Source organism: Callospermophilus lateralis, chromosome 7 (genome assembly GCF_048772815.1).
Source record: "Callospermophilus lateralis isolate mCalLat2 chromosome 7, mCalLat2.hap1, whole genome shotgun sequence".
Classification (NCBI taxonomy): domain Eukaryota; kingdom Metazoa; phylum Chordata; class Mammalia; order Rodentia; family Sciuridae; genus Callospermophilus; species Callospermophilus lateralis.
Genome location: NC_135311.1, coordinates 47,687,516 through 47,709,453, shown reverse-complemented (window position 1 = coordinate 47,709,453; position 21,938 = coordinate 47,687,516). Strand labels below are relative to the sequence as shown.

The 21,938-nt window shown below is 32.5% G+C and overlaps 1 protein-coding gene across 2 annotated transcripts in view; it reads right to left on the bottom strand.

Moving 5' to 3' along the window:
- Slc30a7 (solute carrier family 30 member 7) overlaps window positions 1-21,938 on the bottom strand; it is a 94,253-nt gene that overhangs the window by 70,893 nt on the left and 1,422 nt on the right. For both annotated transcript variants that reach the window (XM_076863319.1, XM_076863318.1), the window contains exons 3-6: window positions 11,514-11,627; window positions 7,785-7,872; window positions 7,070-7,196; window positions 2,431-2,574 (exon numbers count right to left, since the gene is read on the bottom strand). In XM_076863319.1, coding sequence (XP_076719434.1) covers window positions 2,431-2,574; window positions 7,070-7,196; window positions 7,785-7,872; window positions 11,514-11,627 — 473 coding nt within the window. The remainder of the gene's footprint in view (window positions 1-2,430; window positions 2,575-7,069; window positions 7,197-7,784; window positions 7,873-11,513; window positions 11,628-21,938) is intronic.

The window sequence follows — 21,938 nt, the reverse complement described above, 5'->3', positions numbered from 1 at the left end:
ACTATATATCTGATAATAGATACCCAAAATATACATAAAACTCAAACAACTTAAGAGAAAATAAAGATTACCTGACTAAAAGAGTGGCCAAAGGAACTGAATAGAAATTTCTCCAAAAGAATGTACAACTGGCCAACAGGTATACTAAAATGTATTCAACATCAGTAGTAGGGAAATTCAAATCAAAACAATATATATCATTTCATACCTCTTTGGATGGCTATTATCACAAAAACAAAAGATAATAAGTATTGGCAAGGATATGGAGAAGAGGAACTCTTGTATGCTGTTGGCGGGAATGTAAATTGGTAAAGATGCTATGGAAGAGAATATAGAGGTTCAAAAACTTACAAACACAACTACCATGTCATCAGCAACTCCACTTCTGGGTATATGTCCAAAAGAATTAAAAACAGGATCTTCAAGAGATATCTGTACCTCCAAAGCACTATTCACCATAACCAAGATATAGAAGCAACCTAAATGTGCACCAACCAATGAATGGTGTTTGGTTCAGATATTAGGTGTCCCCCAAAAGCTCATGTGTGAGAATATGCAAGAAGGTTTAGAGGAGAAATCATTGGGTTATGAAAGCCTTAACACAATCAGTGAATTAATCCCCTGACAGGACTAAGTGAACCTGGAGTAAACGTGGGTAGGGTGTGGCTAGAGGGGGTGGGTCACTGGGGATGTGCCTTTGGGGTATATATTTTTGTATCTGGTGAATGGAATCTCTCTCATGTGAGCTACTTTCCTCTTCTACATTCTTCCACCATGATGTTCTGCCTCTCTTTTGCCCCCAAAGAATGAAGATGGCTGTCTATGGATTGAGACCTCAGAAACTGTGAGCCCCCAAATAAATTTTTCCTCCTCTAAAATTTTCTTGCTGCTTTCAGTCACAGCAGCAAAAAAAAAAAAAAAAAAAAAAAAAAAAAAAAAACTACTAAAACAAATGGATAAAGAAAAACTGGTATATACACAATAGGATATTAAAAGGAAAAAAGAAATCCTGCCATCTGGAACAACATGGATGAACCTGGAGTATGATATGTTAAATGAATACACCAGATACAGAATGACCTGCACTATATGATACCACTAACATGAGGAATCTAAAATAGTCAAACTCATAGAACAGTAGTATTATGGTTACTAGGGGCTGGAGGGAGGTGGAGATGGAGAATAGTCCAAGGGTATAAAGTTTCAGTTAGAACCTTTACAAACTTTCTAGGTAAGTTCTGGAGAGCTGTATAGCATAATATAGCATTTAAAGTTAATACTGTATTGTATACTTAAAATTTTGCCAACAAGATAGTTTCATTGTTGTTGTTTTGTTTGTTTTTGGTAGTGGGGATTGAACCCAGGGGTACTTAACCACTGAGCCACATCCACAGCCCTTTTTACTTTTTATCTTGAGACACAGTCTTACTAAGTTAAGTCTAAACTTAGGGCCTTTCTAAATTTCAGAGGTTGGCTTTGAAATTGCAATCCTCCTGCCTCAGCCTCAAGTTGATAGGATTATAGGCAGACACCACCATGCCCAGCTAAGATGGTAGATTTTATGTTGTGTTCTTATCACAATAAATTTTTTAAAAATGATTAAAAGAATAAAGGGTGCAGGAAGAAACTTTGGTTGTGATGGATATGTTTATGGTTTAAACCATGGTGATGGTTTTACAGGTGTTACTTATCTCCAAACTCATCAAGTTATATATACTACATATGAATACCTTTTTGTATGTCAATCATATCTCAAGAAAGTATTCAAAATATTTAAAGACTGCAAAATTCGATGCTCATTCTCCAAGGTACCTCTCAAATTTTCAAATCTAAACTTTTGACTCTATCTGCAGGCAAATACTATTTGAACATATAATCTATTTAAAGATTAATTGAATTGTGTCAATAGCTTTTATTGATATTCTAAAATACATAAACTTTTAAAAATATAATTTAACTAACTACATATTAAGTCGAGAAGTACCCTGAAACTTATTATCTAAATGATATAAAAAGCAGTATACAGAGCACTAAAGAAAGATGGAGGTAAATATCAGGCAATAAACAGCAATAAAATAAAATAAAAATGTGAAAAATTGAAAATATTTACAGTATTTTATAGGACTATATAGCACAAAAAGCCTCATGATACTTTTAAAAAATCAAAGATTTTCATTTGCTAAATTGCAATTGTTTCTCATTCATTGATACTTAATTAAAATCAAGGCATCTTAAAACATACTCACTGAAAAAAAAAAAAAAACTATACTCACTGCCTTACACCAAATTACTTTCATGTATATTAGAAATGAACTTATTTTGGAACCATTTAGACTGATTTATCAAAAAAGAAGTTGACTATATATAAATCTATATAAATCTTGATTACTTAGAAGGCTATCTACTTAAAAATGTTTCTGCTGTACTCACCATGAGAATGAAAGTGTCCATGTCCATGAGCATGATCATGGCTATGTGCAGCACCATGCTTCACTTCATGACTATGGCAATGTTCTCCATGGCCATGTGCTGGATCTAGAGCACCATTAAAGAGGGAATGACTATGTCCGTGGCCTAGAAAACAAAAAGTATTAGAACAGAAGGTATATAAAAATATATTATTATAATAACATGGTACTAGTGAAAAGAATCTAAATTCTAATTCAATCCACTAAACATATATTTGTGAAAGTGTTAAGATTCATTAAAACAATCCCAACTGAATTCCTGCTAAGATGCGAGCAAAAAAAGTAGTAACCGGAAATATCAGAGAAATATTTGTAGATAATGTTGTTTATTCAATTCAAGAAATATGTATTTGAAACATACTATGTGACAGGCATTGGGGAAAATGCACTAAAAAGCACAGACAAAAGATCATTATGCACACTAATAAAGATTAAAGAAGATGCAAGCATATTAACTGAAGAAAAAGCTGGGAACTGATGTCATTGGAAAGAGGATCAGTAAAGTTAAAACAGGTATGAGAAGTCTGACACAAAAGAATGCAGAATTTGGGGCTGGGGATGTGGCTCAAGTGGCAGCGCGCTCGCCTGGCATGTGTGCGGCCCGGGTTCGATCCTCAGCACCACATACAACCAAAGATGTTGTATCTGCCGAAAAACTAAAAAATAAATATTAAAATTTCTCTCTCTCTTCCTCTCTCTTTAAAAAAAAAAAAAAGAATGCAGAATTCGCTCTCTACGGCACAACTAAAAATCATCAAGAAACATACTAGCTATTCAAAAGGACAGAAAAAAATATTCACTAATTATCACTTATGTTTGCAAAAATTCTAAATAGCAGAAAACCGAATCCAGCACTGTGTTATATGAAAAGATGATGACCATGAGAGATCATGTTCTAGAATGGTGAAGAAGGACCTTGGTAAACTGCCTATTCTCTAAAATAACAAAAATGTAGGGAAAACAACTACAAAATAACCATTTCAGAACTCTGGTAATTAATCAAAACCATAGCATAAACTGAAAACCATGATCTAAGAGAAACATCTAAACCTTGTTGAGACAACATTTGATGTAATTTGGAATGGTTCCCATTCCATCACTCTCGCCAACCCATGAATAAAGTAGCCAAAAGCCAGTAGGATTGTAGGTAATGAAGAGATCAAATGTCTTCTGATACTTTGTTAAAGCACCAAAGCACAGTTAAAATTGTTTCTAAACTTGCAATTCACTGGAACAATATCTACTTTCAATGATATGGATCTTAGACTCTAATAAGAGACTTCAGCTCAACTGGAGGATGAGGGTTGGGGGACAGGGCATTATCAAAACAACAGCAAATTCCTAGCAGTATCCCAGCTGCTGAACATTATGATGTTAGCTGGGGCAAACAAGGGCCTGAGAATTATGAGTAAATCTCAGAGAAACAGACAACCATAAGGAACTTTGAAAAGCACCAACACATTCCTAGGGAATCTAAAAGTCTGCATGTGTGCTCTGTACATCTCCAAGGAAGACATAAGAAAGGAGAAATCACCTCTGATCTTTCACTGACCTTGGGAAACCCTGTGCAAGGAAAAAGTATAAAATAAGGCTCTCTTTTAAACTGCCTGAAATACAAAGGTGTGTTTTCTCACAAAGATCCATTTGGCAAAAATGGAAAATTTACAAGCAAGCAATTTATGGAAAACTCACTAATTGTTGGCTGACTACTAAATTATACTGGCTCAGGTTACCTAGAAAACCATGTTAAAAATAAAAACAAAATCTTAAAATTTCAAGAAGACTAGCACAGAACTCAATGACCACATACTGCAGGAAACGTACTATTGAATTAGTCAAGGAAAGACTCCCCAGAAGAAAAACAACAAATTTTGGAAGGCTAATGTTGCCCTCTGTAGATAGCAGAGTTGTTACAATATATTATCAAAAATGTCCAGTTTTCATCAAAAACTATGAGGCAATCAAAGAGACAGGAAATTATGCCATACACAAATAAAAAAGCAGTAAGTACTATATTTCTAAAGAGATCCAAATTTTGAACTTAGTAGTTAGACTTTAAATCAGCTATTATAAGCCTGTTCAGAGAACTAAAAGAAACCTGAAGAATGTATCATGATGAGTCACTGAAGAGAGATTATCAATAAAGATACAGAAACTACAAAAAAAAGAGAGAGAGAGAAATTCTGAAGTTAAAAGTATAATAACCAAAGGAAAACATTCACCAGAGGGGCTCAACAACAGCGTTTAGCTGCAATAATAGTAAACCTGAAGGTGAGTCAATAGAGATTCTCCACTCTGAGAAATCAGCAGAAAAAATGAGGAAAAATGAACAGAGCCTCAGAGAAGGGACTAGAAATGGAACCTCTGCGTGAACCAGCTATCCCATTACTTTTTATTTATCCAAAAGAACTGAAATCAGCAAACTGTAGCAATCCAAGCTTCTCAATATTTATAGCAGGATAATTCACAATAGCCAAACTATGGAATCAATTCAAATGGCCATCAATTGATGAATGGATTATGAGATTGTGGTATAATACAAAATGGAGTTTTACTCAGACATAAAGAAGAATGAAATTATGGCATTTATTGGTAAATGGATGGAAATGAAGACCATCATGCTAAGTGAAATAAGCCAGACTAAAAAAATCAAGGACAGGATATTTTCTCTCATATATGGACTCTAGAGCAAAATAAAGGAAAGGAGGAGGGAAGACTGAAGATCATAAAGATATAGGGAAGATCAGTAGAGTAGAAGAAGGAGATTGAGACTAAGGGAGGAGAGATGGGAAAGCAGAGAAAATTCAGAATAAATTTTTTAAAAATCATGATATGTGCATACATACATATACCACAGAGAATTTCACGGTTATGTATAAGTAGGAAAAAAACAATCAAAAATAAATAAATAGATGAGTGAAATGAAGCTCAACAGAATAGAGGAAGCAGAATGAGAGGAGGGAGGAGGGTAGAAAAAGGGGGGAAACATGAACTGAAATCAAATTCCATGCATGTTATGAATCTTTTGAGATGAACCCAACTACAAAGTTTAACTACAATGTTCTAATTTAAAGAAAAGAAAATTGAGGACCAATTAATAAATGCTGATTAGGAAAACTAGTTATTCATACTAAGGGGAAAAAAGAAAAAGTTAAGTCCTAACTCACAAGTTGTAAAAAAAATAAAAAATAAAAAAAAATTACATATAAAGGAGTAAAATGAGTAGAAAACCCCATCAAACCAAAATGAAAAGCATTAAAATATAAAGGATTATGTTTATGTCCCTAGAATAGAAATATTCCTTAAGCACAGCAGAAGACAAGAAAAATGCAAGACAAAAACTAGATTATATCCAAATAAAGTCCTGTAAAAGTTTAAAGACAAGCCATAGACTAGAAGAAGATATTTGTAACACAAAAAACAAAGGATTAGAGTGATTAAAAATATTTATAAATGAAATGAAAAAAACAGAAAAATAGGCAAAAATATATGAATAGGTAATTCTAAAAGAAAAGTCTGAATAACCTAAAATTACACTGGAAAGATGTATAACTTCACTACTAATCAGAAAAACACTAAGCAAAATTAAAAACTATTTAGTAAAATACTAACAAAACTGTCTAAAAACCCCCAATATTAAGTGTTAATGTGGGTAGGAGAAATTAGTACTTGCTTTTATTCCTTAAAGTATATGTGACTAACAGTCATTTTGAAAGGGAATTTGCAAATGTCTGAAACTATGAATGTATAGATCCTAAGTTTCCGCAATTCTTATATTCTAGCACAGTGAATTCAAAGAACTTTTTGTAACGATGGAAATGTTCTACATCTGCACTGTCCAGTATGGTAGCTTCACGTGGCAGCATAGTATTTGAGATGTTATGAATGTTACTGAGGAACTAATTTTTTAATTTTAATTAACTGAAATTCAAATTTAAAGAGCTACATGTGAAGTACAATACAGGGCAATACTACTTTAGAAACACTTGCACATATTCACAAGGATAGCCTGATATGCATAGATTGGAGAAAAAAATTGAAACAACTTGAGGTCATACACAGAACACTGGTTAAATAAACCATAGTGACCCACACCATGGAGTTTTATATGGCTGTTAATTGAAGGATTTTAATGGAAGTATTGCAAAAACATGATATAGTAAATCAATGTCTCTCTCTCTCTCTCTTTCTCTCTCTCTCTCTAATGGAAGGATTGCAAAAACATGATACAGTAAATCAATGTGTTTGTGTGTGTGTCTCTCTCTCTCTCTGCTGTGCGTGTGCGCGCGAGACAACACACACTAGATTTGTTGTTTTCTGGTATCTGTTTTATATGAATGACATTACACAAAAGAACTAAAGAAGTCTAAAGGGATCCACACAAAACATAACATTCATAGCTCTGAGAAAGCACTTGGAGGGGCATGGAGAAGAAGGAAGGATAGTTCAGGAAGACATTAATAAAAATCTTTGGACATATTATTTTGTTATTAAAAACCAATATATGTAGTTTAATTTTTTAAATTATCAATTTTCTCAAGTAAATAATTATGATAGAAATTGGGAGAAAATGAAGAAACAAAGGGTTCTAACCATCATACCAGAGCCATGAGAATGTCCATGACCTCCATGCTTGAAAACAAATATTCCTATTAGGTTTACCACAAACCCAAGAATTGAAACAAGTAGCAATCTCTCATGGTGTACATCTGGAGGAGCTAATGCTCTCTAGAAAACACACAAAAAAACAAACAGCATTGATATAATTTCTCACCCATCAACTGGTAAAAATATAAAGTAATATTAACATTTTTTAGTCACTTTCATAATTAAAAGCATTCAAAAAACATATTTCAGAAAAAGCAACCATTGCTATTTTTAAATAAATATTAAGTGCAAATATTTGGCCCCAAATCTGTTCCTCTTTGGTATTATAAAATAATACCCTCCATAAGTTTGCTAATTATTACACTTTATTAAAAAAAATAAATATTAAAGATTCACTAGTAAAACTCAGAGGTACTATTTTCTTTAAAAACACTTCCCAGCTGACTTCACTACCCAGGTTGTACCTTTACTTTTCACAATGTCGCTATTTTATTCATAGCTTGTAAGCACAATTGTTTCATTGTTATTCATTTCAAGAAGTTTCACATATATTTAATATTTTTCAACTATTTTGCAAGCTCCTCCAGCTTACAAATATTTTATCTAATTCAAGACTGTGATCAATAAGTTAAAAACAGCTCTATTATATGCTATAAACATTTTTATACAGAAATATAATTTACTGATTCTAGTCATTATATAGTATACCTCAACTCCTTCTGAGAAAATAAAAAAAGCAGTGAAGATCAAAAATAGGCCATTGACAAAGCCAGCAAGAACTTCCGCTCTAACATACCTAAAAAGAAGCAAATAACTACATTATTATTTTTTTAAAAATTAAATCACAAATTATATTCCAGAGATTCCAAACCATATTACATGGTTATAATGCCAGCAAAGTCCTAGTATTTATATTATATTACATTTTACATAAATTGTAGAAATGAGAAAATTAATAATAATGAATTATGTTTAACAGCAGAATGCCACAAAACTCAGATTTGTACAAGCCATTCCAAAGACCTTCTTTAGAGTAAGTAGGTTTAGAAAGACTTTTCACAGAAATGTAAATCTCAAGTTGCCAGTGGCAAAAGAACAGGATCAGACAAGTGGGCAAAGAAGGAAGAATCCAAGGAAAAACAGTAATAGAAAAGGTCTTGGAAAAGGAAGTTTTAGTACTCATTTATTCCTTTCTGAAGAACTCCTTATACCTTCTTCTCTGTATCTTTCAGCTTTCAAATCTTTGGAAAGTGGAGCTTTGATCTCAAGTAAAATAAAATTATCCTTGAATTATCCCAGAGACAACTTGAGATTTCTATTTCTATTACTCTTTTTCTAAGATTAATAAATTTAGCATAAACTTGCAATTACCTATTTTTAGAATCAATTCTAGCTTCATATAATTCTAATTAAACTGTTTTAAAAATACCTGTCTTTTTCTCCATGGACTTCTGAAGCTTTCTGCTTCCTACCTGTGTGAAGCATTGGGGAAAGATTTTATTTTTCCAGTTTTCTGCCTTCGTTAAAGTCACAGAAACAACTTTAACTTAGCATATTTAATGTTCAAACTTTATTAAAAGTATGCTGATACTAGTTAATCATTTTGGTTCTTTAACAGAATAACAGGAACATCAAAACTACTGCTTTCCCTAGTTTTTTAATATCAATTTCTAAATAATACAATTTTTACTGTAAAAGTATTTTTAAAGTAAAGAAGAAGAAACTCTTTAAATACATGCTATTCCGTTAGGGTGGAATTTGTCCTATCAACCATATTCCAACATAGCATGTATCTCTATACTCAGATATAATGCATATTTCTATCTCCTAACACATACAATTAAATTAATATACTATTTGATAAAGTGTATTTTTCCCCCCCTGGAGAAATGTTCATTAAATTCAAATGATGTGAAGTCAGCTTTCCATTATCTACACTTAGGTAGAGGTAATAAATCAGGAGGATGACTGTCCAAAAAATATAAAGCATTTTTTTTAATCTACCCTTCTAGTCCCATAGCTAATGCTTAACTGAATGCCTTTTGTCCTTGAGTGCCACTAGATTTCAAGATCCAAGGCAAAAATGTTGTTCAGGCATCTTTATGTTCCTAATTCCCAACTTAAAAGTTTTGCTACAAAAATGCTGATAAATTGTTGGACTCAAGTTACATAATTAGTTTTACTATATTTGCTATACGTATAGGTTTAAACTAGGCACACTTGCCTTTACATATGCCTATGTTCACTTAAACTGAGAGCAGTTCTTGGAATTAGAACATATAAGCCATGAAAATGCTACTGCCTAATTAAGAATGCCTGGTGTTTGAATGCTCTGAGTCAGGCAGGGAGGGAAGGATATAAGTATATGAATGTAAGCATGTATACATGCATCTATTTACCCACTGTATATTACTTTCATGCTTTCTTTACTATTTTAAAAAGAAGAGTGTGACAAGACACAAGAATGACTTTCCATAAAGATACACTGAAAAGTTTTGGCTTGCTCTCAGATTCACCCACTGTTTTTTCTACTACAGTCAATCTGCTATTATGACCACCTTGAACTGGGGAATATAAGGAGATTTACCCTTAGGCTTAGCCATCTTGGGTTTAGCCTATTCAGTGTCATTTTTATGTACAGACACCAGTAGTTTACTACTACAGCAATTATTCATAGATTCTATGGCAATTATTCAGTTTCAAATATCACATCAGCTTTTATTCCTTAATCTACAAAAAGAACAAACAAAGAAATAAACAAATGAAAAAATACAATGGAGAAAACAAAATGAGGAATTAAAATGAGGGAAGAATATTATTCTCTTTTTGAATGAGCTAAAGCTAAAATAATTATGGTACTATAGGGATTCAAATCTCTTCCTAAAATTTATTCTATAGCATGAAACAATGTATTCTAAATGGGAAACAAAAGATAACCTAAGCATTAAGAACTGAAGAGAATTTTTTAATAGTAACCTATTGTTTATCCAGAAAGATTGCTAAATAAGATATTCTTGTTAGATTCCTGATATACAATACATATAAATTATAAATTTTCCAACAAAAATTATAACTTTAGATTTAATCTTCCTTTAATGATTGAAGTATACTTATGAATCTCTTAGTAGCTATAGTTCAAGATTATTTGATTACTGACAACATATTGCCACAGAAATGTTCTTGTCTGAACTTTCAAGCCTGAATTTACGGTATATAAAATCTCTTGCTCTATAATATAAAATAGTATAATTAGTATTTCTGCCTCACTTTTAATTTTACAAATAACCATATTCCTCTTGTTATAATTAAAATCATCAAATTCTACCACAGAATTTTCTCTCTCTTTAAGCACTTGTCACAATATAGGCTATTTACAGTATTTTTACAAAACTCATTTCCTATTGAACCGTAAGTTTCTTCAGGGCAGGAGCCATGTTTTATTCATTTTTACTTCAGTGGAACTAGCAAAGTATTCAACTTATAGTCGACCCTCAATAAATATCTGAAGAAAATAGAAGCATGTGAAACAATGAGTGTGTTGCTTGCTATGAACTAAAACAAGCTGAGGGAAAACGGAAACAGTGAAGGAACAAGAGTAGAAGAACAAGGGTTTAAGAGAATGCATATAAGAGGTTGGAGAGAGATACATGAGAGAAACTGCATGGGAAAGAGAGAGCTCAGGAAGGAAGTGCTGAAAGGAACAAAGACTGGGAATATAAGAGAAAAAATTAACTGAGCAGAAGTGTTAAGAAGGGAAGAAGACAGAAACAGCCTGAGAGTTACAATGGTAAAAAGGAGAGGAAATGACAGGAGAAAAGGAAAAAGAGAGAAAATGTATGAAAGAGGAAAGGGAAAGAGAAAGATCATATGCATGCGTGCAGGCCCAAGAAGAGACAGGGCTGTAGGGAGGGAGGAAGGGGGGTTGCGGGGGAGAGAGGAAAGGGAGAGGGAAGAAGGGAAGAGAAAGGAAGGTGGGGAGAGGAAGAAGGGATAGGGAGAGGGCGGAAGGGGGAGAGAGAGAATGAAAGGAAGGAAGACAAAGGCAAAGGCAGAAGAGAAAAAATTTCAGTGTATGAAAATGGTCATGCTTCTTTTCTTCTTTTTCCTATTCAAGGAAATCCTTCTATCTAGAACAATCTCACCTCAAAGTTTTTGGTAAAACCAAGTGCCTACTGACCAGCAAAAGAATTCAGCTGCAAATAAAATTATATATTGTAGGTTCCAATTACATATTATTTGAAAACAGGCAAGTTAAGAAAATGAGTACCTTTCGGGAGGTGAATGGGAAGGAACTAGAAGAGGTGTGGGAGGGAAATGTCAAGGGTTCAAGTTACAAAACCATGTTCAATTTGTAAAAACTCATCAACATTAAGATTTGTGTGTTTTGCGTGTGTGTTTACCTTATACTTCAAGAAAAAGATTTCTTAAGAATCTTACCCATAGGAGAAAGCATCATTATCTCTCCATTTTGAAATAACAGAAGCTGCCAATCCAGCCAAAATGGCAGTGCTATCGAAAAACATGTGAAAAGAGTCGGAGATCAAACCTAAGCTGGAAAACAAACATATTGGCATATTACAATAAAAATCAAATAGTAGGCATCCTTCTCTAAAAGTCTAAGGTTCAACATCTGTTCATCAGGAATTACCTTCTAAAGAGACAACATTTAAATATGATATATAGAAAGACATCACAGATGACTTTTAAATACATAAAATAGAAACCTTCCTACTCTTTGCCCAAGGAAAAGTCCAGATGCTGCTGGGAAGAGTTGAAACAAAAGCTATCTGCCCACCTGTCACTAGCAGAGGTCAGCTGTCACTAAGAGGGCAGGGAGGGAAAAGAGTCATTTGCTACTGGAAGAGAAGCTGAAATCTGCTTGGGTTCAGAATGTTACACTAATGCTAAGCAAAAATCTGCTATTATTAGGTGTCATGCTCTGCTCTCCTGATATGCCAGGCTAAGGGGTGGGAGGGAAGAACAGGTTGGGGAAAAGGGGAGATGCAAGAATATTAAGAAACCCATCCTGAGACACTTGCTCTCTCTCACCATGTAATGCCCTCTGCCATGTTATGATGCAGCAAGAAGATCCTTTCACCAGATGCTGGCACCTTGATATTGGACTTTTCAACCTTCAGAACCATGATCTAAATAAACCTCTATTTTGGGCTGGGGCTGCAGCTCAATGGTAAAGCGCCTGTCTTGCATGTGTGAGGCATTGGGTTCGATCCTCAGCACCACATAAAAATAGTGTATGTTTAGCTACAACTAAAAACAAAATATTTAAAATAAATAAATAAATAAACCTCTATTCTTTGTTTAAAAAAAAACAAAACTATCCACCCTGACGCTCAGGTATACAAGGACTGTCACTGTCTAAGACTACAAAGGGAGAACCTAGTATCATACCCTCCAGCCTTGAATAAAGTACAAGGGAAAGCAATCTACCACTGACAGCACCAAGATTCCCTCATGGTGCAGGAGTGCAAGACTACTGAAGGTAAAGAGTGGAGCAAGAATCCTGAAAAAACTCTCTACTACGCAAAATCCCTCACTAAGCGCAAGATAATAAAAACCACTGGAAAAGTTTAAAGTCTGTGGCTTGTTGAAACTAACTTCAACAACAAAGCCCCAAACCCAATTTAAATCCAGTTCAGCCATTGACCAGTCAGGTTTCAAAACCACTATCCACATTAATGGTCAAGACAGGAAATTAGGGTGTCCATTTCTGGGCATAGTCAATATTAATCTCAGTCTCAACTATTTCTTTAAACACAATATCCAGCACTCAACAAATATTTATGAGACACATTGACAAGATCAAGAGTAGAGGGAGAGCCCATTTTCAAGAACTAAAGTAGTCAACAGAATCAGAACTAAAAGTGGCCCAGATGTTGGAACTATCAGAGAAGGACTTTAAAACAAATATGATTAATGTGTTGAAATATATGGTATAAGGCTGGAGAAAAATTATAAACAAGTGGGAAATTTCCACAGAGATAAAAACTACATATAATAAAAACAAATGAAAATGATTTTTAAAATTATAATATCAAAGCTGAAGGAAAATATACATAGAATTCTGAATAGAATGGACACAGACCCAGATCAAAAGTATACAAAGTAAAACACAAAGAGGAAGAGGAAAGAGCAGAAACAAAAATCAGAACAGATCAAACATATTCAAGATTATCAAACAAGCAAAACATGGATTTGGAATCTCAAAAGTAGAAAAGAAAGAATAGGATCCAAAGAATATTTAATGGAAAAGTACCTGAGAATCTTCTAAAATTCATAATCTTCTAAAATTCATTAAATTCACTAATGCAAAAGCTTAATGAACTCCAAGCAAGGAAAAAAAAAAAAACACACACACACACACACTTTAGAGCTTCTTAACACTAACGAGAAAGAAAAAAGTCTTAGAAAATCAGAAAGTGGGGGTCAGGGAAAATAACTAGGTAAAAAGAAATGAAAGATAAGAGTTATACCATATTTTTAATCAGAAACTATTTAAGCTATAACACAATAGAGCAACATCTTTAAAGAAGTCAAAGAGAAAAAAATACCAGCAATCTAGAATTCTATACAAAATATTTTTTCTATACAGAACCGAGTTAAACACAATAATAAAGTTACATGGGTATGGATAATTCCACATGAAATATATAAAAAAAGAGTACTGAAATTATAAGTATATGAATAAATATAAAAGATAATCTTCTTACCTTTAATATATTTCAAAGATAATTGAGAATAGAAAAAAATAGGGAAAAAAATCAATAAAGCTGAAAGTTCTTTGCACACACACACACACACACAAAAAAAAAAAAAAAAAAAAAAATCAACAAAATTGGCAGCCTTTAGACTGGTCAAGAAAAGACTCCAATTACTAAAAAAAGTGCTAAAGGAGGACCACTACTACTGATTTAAAGAAATAAAGAGAACTATAAGGAAATATTATGAACAATACCCAAAAAATAAATTAGATAAAATAAATAATACCTAAAAACAATCAATCTAACAAAACTGATGAAAAATAATTATCTGAACAGATCTATGACAAGAAAAAAAGATTAAATTAATAATCTTCAAACTTCCAACCAAAAAAAAAAAGTATAATTCTCCTTTCATTAGCAAATTCTATCAAACACTTAGAAGAACAATTAAACTACTCTTTTAAAAATTCTTCCAGAAAACAGATAAGGGACTACAACACAAAAATAAGAACAATAGTTCTCCACTACCAAAATAAAACAAAATAATATCACAAGGAATTACATATATATATGGACATAAAGAAATCCTCAACAAAACACCAACAAGTCAAATTCAGCAATAATAAGTAATATATACATGACCAAGTAGGATTTAACCCAACAATGCAAATGAAAATTGGTAATTCACCACATAGGGAGAATAAAGGATAAAACCTACACAATCATTTCAATATACAATGAAAAACATTTGACATACTCCAACACCCCTTCATGATTAAAAAACAAAAACAAAAAGACACAACTTGGAATAGAAGGAACTTCTTCAACTTGATAAGTAGTATCTTTAAAAACCCACTGTTGGGGTGGGGTTGTGGCTCAGTGGTAGAGTGCTTGCCTAGCATGTATGAGGCACTGAGTTTGATCCTAAGCACCACATAAATGTAAAATAAAGATATTGTGTTCACCTAAAACTTAAGAATAAATATTTTTAAAAAAACAACTGTTAACACCATTAATGGTGAAATACTATTTTCCCAAAATAGCAAGAGCTAGACCAAAATGTCCCTTTCCTTTTCTTTACTGAAGAGTCTAGCCAGGGCAATTAAGCAGGAATACTGATTGGAAGGGAAGAAGTAAAATTACCTCTATTTCCAGACAAAATCCTATCCATATAAAATCTTAAGGAATATATTAAACTATTAAAACTAATTAATAAATTCAGTAGGATTACAGGATACATAATTAACATACCAAAATGAACTATATTCTTATACAGTAGCAAAGAATAAAAATAAAATTTGGAAAAAAATTCCATTTACAACATCATCAAAAAAAATTTAAAATTCTCAGAAATAAATAAATAGACTTATACTTGAAAACTACAAAATATTATTGAAGAAATTAAAAATGACCTAAGTAAATGAAAGGCCTTCCATGTTTATGGATCGGAAGTGGGGGTTTTTTTTGTTTTGTTTTGTTTTGAGTGCTTGGGATTGAACCCAGAGCCTCATCTCAGGCTAAGCATGTTCTCTACCACTGAGTTATACCCCAAATCCAGAAGACATTTTTTAAGATGGCAATATTTCCCTAAATGATCTATAGATTCAACTTATCGTTATCAAAATCCCAACTAATTTCAATGGAGAAAATGACAAACTGATCTTAAAATTCATGTTGAAAACAATGGAACCATAAGAGCCAAAACAATACTGAAAAAGAAGGGCAAAGTTGGAGAACTCACACTTCCCAATTTCAAAATTCATATATAGCTACATGAATTTTAAAAAATGTGGTGCTGGCATACAAGTAAACATGTAGATCAATGGAGTAAAATTTAGTGTTCAGAAATAAACCTTCACGTATATGATAACTGATTTTTGACAAGGATGCCTAAATAATTCAATGGTGGAAAGAATCGAGTTTTTAATAAATCCTGTTTTAAGAAAATAGTGCTGATGCAACTGAATATCAACATGCAAAAAATGATTCTGGAACCTTATAAAAGACACAAAAATTAACTATGCTGAACAAGTGTTCAACCACTGAGCATATATCCCTGAACAGGTATTTCTTAAAGACAACATATAAGTGGCCAATAAGCACATGAAAAGATACTTAACATTATTAATTACAGGGAAATGCAAACCAGAACCATAAAGAAAAATAATTTCACACCCACTAGAATGGCTATAATTAAAAAGGCAGATTAATAACAAGCTTGGCAAAGATGTAAAGAAATTGAAATTTTCCATACCCTATGGGTATGTTACTTGACAATAAAAGTAAATGAAATACTAAAATATGTACAACATGGATGAATCTTAAACACATAATGTGAAGTGAAAGAAACTGGTCTAAAAGAATCATATACTGTATGATTCCATTTATATGAAATTTCCAGAATAGGCAGATCCATAGAGACAGAAAGTAGAGTGTTTGTCTAGAATTGGGAGAGGTCAGGGAATGAAGAATCTGAAGAGAAAATCAGAGGTAGACAGCTAGGGATATAAAATTTCCTTCAGGGAAAATAAAATGTTCTAAAGTTGATTGTTATGAGGGTTTTACGACTGTGCTAAATATACTAAAGCCACTGAATTATACACTTTAAACAGGCAAGTTGTATGGCATATAGATTATATCTCAATAAAGTTTCATTTATTTGTTTATTTATTTTAAAGATAATTGCCTAAAGCGGAGATTCCCAAGTTACGGCCTATAGGCAAAATCCAGGCCTCTATCAGTTTTTATGAGTCTTACTAGAATACAGCTATGGTCATTAGTTCATGTATTATCTAAATCTAATTCTGTGCTACAACAGCAGAGTGGAGTAGTTGCAACAGAGATTGTATTGCCCTTAAATTATTTACTATCTGCTATTTACATAAAAAGTTTGCTAATCTCTAATATAAAGCATAAATAGAAACACTGTTGTTATGGGGTTTATAACATGCAAAAGTGAAACGTATGACAATAATAGCATACAAGGTTGAAGAAGAAAACTAAAGTGCATTATCGTAAGATTCTTACAAGATAAGTGAAATAACATATTATTAGGGATAATTTAAAGACCCCACTACAACAACTACTCAAAAAAGGGTTACTAAAGCAGGGTACAGGAAATTCCATATTAACACAAAGCAGATATTCAACTACCACTTGGGAAGGAATAAGAAACCTGTTACTACCTAAGGCCATATACATAATACATGACACATTTTGGCTATCATGGGAGAAGGAATAAAAATGTTGATAAAAGTACAATTAGGGCTGAAGTTGGGGCTTAGTGGTAGAGCACTTGCCTGGCATGTGGTGAGGCCCTGGGTATGACACTCAGCACCACATATAAATAAATAAATAATCCATTGACAACTAAAAAAATATTTTAAAAAGTATCCTAATTAGAATAAGTCATACTCCATGTATATATAATATGTCAAAATACACTCCACTATCATATATATCTAAAAAGAACAAACTTAAAAAAAAAACAAAAAAGTATAGCCCAGAGGTCCAGATTTACAGGGTTTGCATAAGTCTAAGTTAATGAATACTCCTCTGCTCCCACCACAAACCTAGCATAGAATAACAAGCAATAGCAGTGAACAACTTGGGAAGAGAAACAGAAGAGAAAGCTTCTGTGCCTACTTTTAAATTTCTTCAAATAGTACAGTTATTGGAATACTTATAGAACTGGAAATTGATGTCAAAGCACATTATTTGCCCACAAGAAAAATAATGGTGATTTATAAGCTTTTCCAAATCATTACAAAGTATTTTGGAAAATGTCTTAAATTTTATCACAAACCTATGACATATGACCACAGATATGGATGCATCCAAAAGCTTAAGTGTATAAAGTTCTTTAACCATCTCATCTGAAATTCAAAGCAGAATGAAAATGAGTGAATAAATGAACAATCTAAAATCTGAGGATAAGGTAAGGGACAAGCAATTCTCTCAAACTTAATATTTTAAGATTTGTTCTTGGATCACTGTATCATCAAAAAACTATATTTGGACCATAGTAGCTATTACACTGAAAGTAATGATTATATTTTGAAGTATAAAAGACCCATTTTCTCTCTACTGCTATGAAAACAATGATAAGGACATTGTCTACGATTCTGTTTTCTATACTCTGATAAAAAACTAATATGGAAAAACATTGTTACAATAATTTTTATATTCTGATAAAACAGTATAGTTATATTGATATTATGGAATTTTATAACTAAATTTTAAAAATTACTTCAATAACTGCATTAGTCTACACAGTTAATAGGTTTACTTTTTCCTTCCTATGTATGTTTTTATTTCTTAAAGTGTAAGTTTTATTCTATATACAATTTTGGGGAGAGGGGATACCAAGTATTAAACCCCTGGGGGCACTTTGCAACTGAGCTACACCCCCAGCTCTTTTTTATTATGAGACAGGGTCTTGCTAAGTTACTTAGGGCTTTGCTAAATTGCTGAGGCTGGCCTCACCAGTCACTAGGGATTACAGGCACCCAGCCTCTATATGATTTTTATTTTAAGCAGTCATCAGTCAGTCTTAGAAGGCAAGATAATTTTTCTAAATAAATATTTAAAAATTTACTGACTTTTTGTTCTACACATAGATTTATATCAATAAATCAGTAAATATAACACTATGTCATGGACTGAATTGTATCTCCCTCATTCATAAATTAAATCCCTATTCTCAGTACCTCAGAAAGTGACAATATTTAAAAATAGGTTCACTGCAGATATAATTAATTAAGATTAGGTCATAAAATGGGTTCTAATCCAACATGAAAAAGAGAATTTGAGAGGAAGAGACACACACAGGAGACCACCATGAGAAGATACGACAGATAATAGGTGATGCTTCTACAAGCCAAGGAATATCAAAGATTTTCAGAAAACCAACTTAATTAAGTTAGAAGAGGGTTATAGAACAGATTCTTCCTTAGATTCTCAGAAGGAAACAACACTGCTGACATCTGTATCTCTGATTCCTTGCCTCCAAAATATGAGAAGATCAATTTCTGTTGTTTAAGAACCTAATTTAATACCACCTAATTTGTGGTCTTTTGTTACAGTAGCCCTAGCAAACAATTTTTTTCAAAAATCTTATTTTGTATACATTAAGTGGATACAAAATATTGCCTTAAATGGAAAACATAAAAGGTAAATCCCTTTTGAATATTACAAAAATCAAGTTCCCTTTTTAAGAGTGTAGGTATAGCATAGCAATTTTAATACTCACCAAATACAATTTCATCTAAATTTTAACTAAACCTTTTTTTAAATATTTTATTTTTTAGTTGTAGATGGATACAATATCTTTATTTTATTTTTATGTGGTGCTGAGGATTGAACCCAGGGCCTCGCACGGGCTAGGCAAGCACTCTACCGCTGAGCCACAACCCCAGCCCTAAATTTTAACTAAGCTTAATTTTCATTAAAATATCATTTTATGTTCAGTATTAATAAAATGTGATCCTACCTGAAAAACTACTTCCTCTTTTGAGATGAAAGAACATCATGTTCTCTTAAAGCAGTGTGTGATTTGAAAATTACTTAGCTAAAAATATACAGACAGATCCATATGAAAAAACACCTATTTCCGGTTCTCAGTTCACCTCTTGTATAAAAAAGTCTGCTCTAAGGAATGCCAATTTTATTGATAATTTTCAGTATCAACAAATGTTCCTGATGATGAATTAGCATTTTAACTGCATGGTAAGTTTCTTTCCTTCTTTTTTTTTTTGTACCAGAGATTGAACTCACGGACACTTAACCACTGAGCCACATCACCATTGTATAAGGCCTCACTAAGTTGCTGAAGCTGGCCTCCAACTTGCCTATTTTTCTTTGCACTCTAAACATTCTGCTGTAGAATGGCCAGAATTCTACCAGTCATCTTGAAAATAAAACATTATTTGTTTAAACAACAATTATTTCAGGTTTTTCTGTAATTTGAAAACAAACAATTCTAATAATACAAAACCACATTCCTAATATTACCTTAAGATTTAAAGAGTTACTCAACAATAAATAAAGAAAAAGAAAATGCTAGAAGGAAAAGCAACATACAAAGTAAGAAAAAACACATTAAGTATTTCTACATTTTCCTCCTAACTTCTAAGAATGAGAGAAAGGAGTTCAATGTCTTAGGGTCTTTTTTCTCTAATACAGGTAGTTAGCATGTTTAGTCTAGATTTAAGCGCCTACCATGTGCCATGTACTAAGGTGCCTGGATACAGAAAAAGATCCCTATTTCAATAAAGCTGAAAGGTGAAAGGAAGCAGATATTTGATTCAATGGGGGGAAAATACACAAAATGCTTAGCGAATCTTCCACTGAAATACCTTATCACTATCAAAAATATAAAGGAACTATAATTAAATTCTTCTTTTAGAATTAAGGCTCTGAATGAAAACCAGAAAAATTTATTATTTGTTGCAACTATATCAACTGTTTCTGTGAAATTAATTTGTGAAGAGTATTTTTTTGCATTTTATGTAATTTTTGGGGGGAAAAGAATATTTTATCCATGTTTTAATATCATATGGGAAAAAAATTCTTGATGTTATCAACAACTTCAAACCTATTTTTATAGAATGAGGCTGAACACTGAAATGACCCTGACAAAGCGGGTTTTGGTGAGAAATTTACTGAAGGAACTTAAAAGCTTAAGTGAACTGAGAAGCACAAAGATAATCCAGTCATAAAGAAATTATTGATCGGTCAACCAAAGGAACTAAAAATTTTAGTATCTAAATAAAACATAGAAAACCAGATTATGAAAAGGCCAGAGTAATTTCTAAATCTGCCCAATATCAGTAAGAACACATCTCTACTTCATAACCACTTAAAAGCATTTGTGAAGATGATAGGAAAGTTAACATACAGGAGCACAAGATGAATACCTGCAAAATGATAGAGGTATGACAGATGCCAGAGCTATACTTCAAATCAGAAGGAAACAATGAAAAAATAAGCTGAGAGAGTACCAAAGAAGAAGTCGCCTAAGGGCAGAAAAGCAAATAACTTAAGAATAGAAGAACAAGTCACCTACTCCTGGTGTTTATGCACTGAAGTCTACTACCAAATGATTTGGAAAATAACAGCTTTAGTACTTTACAATTGATCTCTACACATCATGAGTTATCACATACCTAATTTTACATGAAAGAAGTGGCTTAGGCACCTCAAATATCACAAAGTGATTTTTAACACAGTGATACCTTCAATGTATTATATATGTTAAAAGCAATATAGTCTTGTTTTAATAATCACACTTTAATCATGGTATAATATTTATCATATTTTTTATATACTCCTCATCTTAAATTATGTCATAAGTTTGGCATGTGTGCTGATTGTGTCACAACTGTATTATGGTTTATATATGAACATTTTGTTACAGTTTCTTTATATTGCAATACATTATGTATCATTATGGTATAAACCACTTTGTGATATTTGAGATGCCTAAGACACCTCTTTCATGTAAAAATTAGGTATGTAATAACTCTTGATCTGTAGAGATCAATTAGGAAAGTACTAAAGCCATCATTTTCCAAATCATTTGTCAGTATACATCAGTGCACAGGGAAAACATCTATGATGGGGTATATTTCTCTCATACACACATAATTTTCCAGGGGATTAAAAAATGGTTATTATTATTATTTTTGTACTGAGGATTTAACCAAAGGGCACTGAGCTATATCCCTAGTACTTTTTATTTTTTTTATTTTGAGACAGGGTCTGGTTAAGTTGCTAAGAGTCTCAGTAAATTGCTAATGCTGGCCTCAAAATTGCTGATTGCAATCCTCCTGTCTCAGCCTCCATAGTTACTATGGTTACAGGCATGTGCCACCATGACTGGCTTCAAAATGGTTATTAAATATAACAAGATTTAATTGTCAATATACCTTTGACACCCAACTTGTGATGAAAGTAAAAATCTTTATAATCTGTTGATTACTTAGTATTGTTTATAAAAGTGAATTGATTATTGAATTGAAAAGCACAGTTTTTCATATGAAAATATAGATGTCACAAAACCTGATGACAGAATCCAAGGTCATTATTCAACCTCAATACAAATAAAGATCAAAGACAATTGTCTTTAAAAGTGAACCTTAAA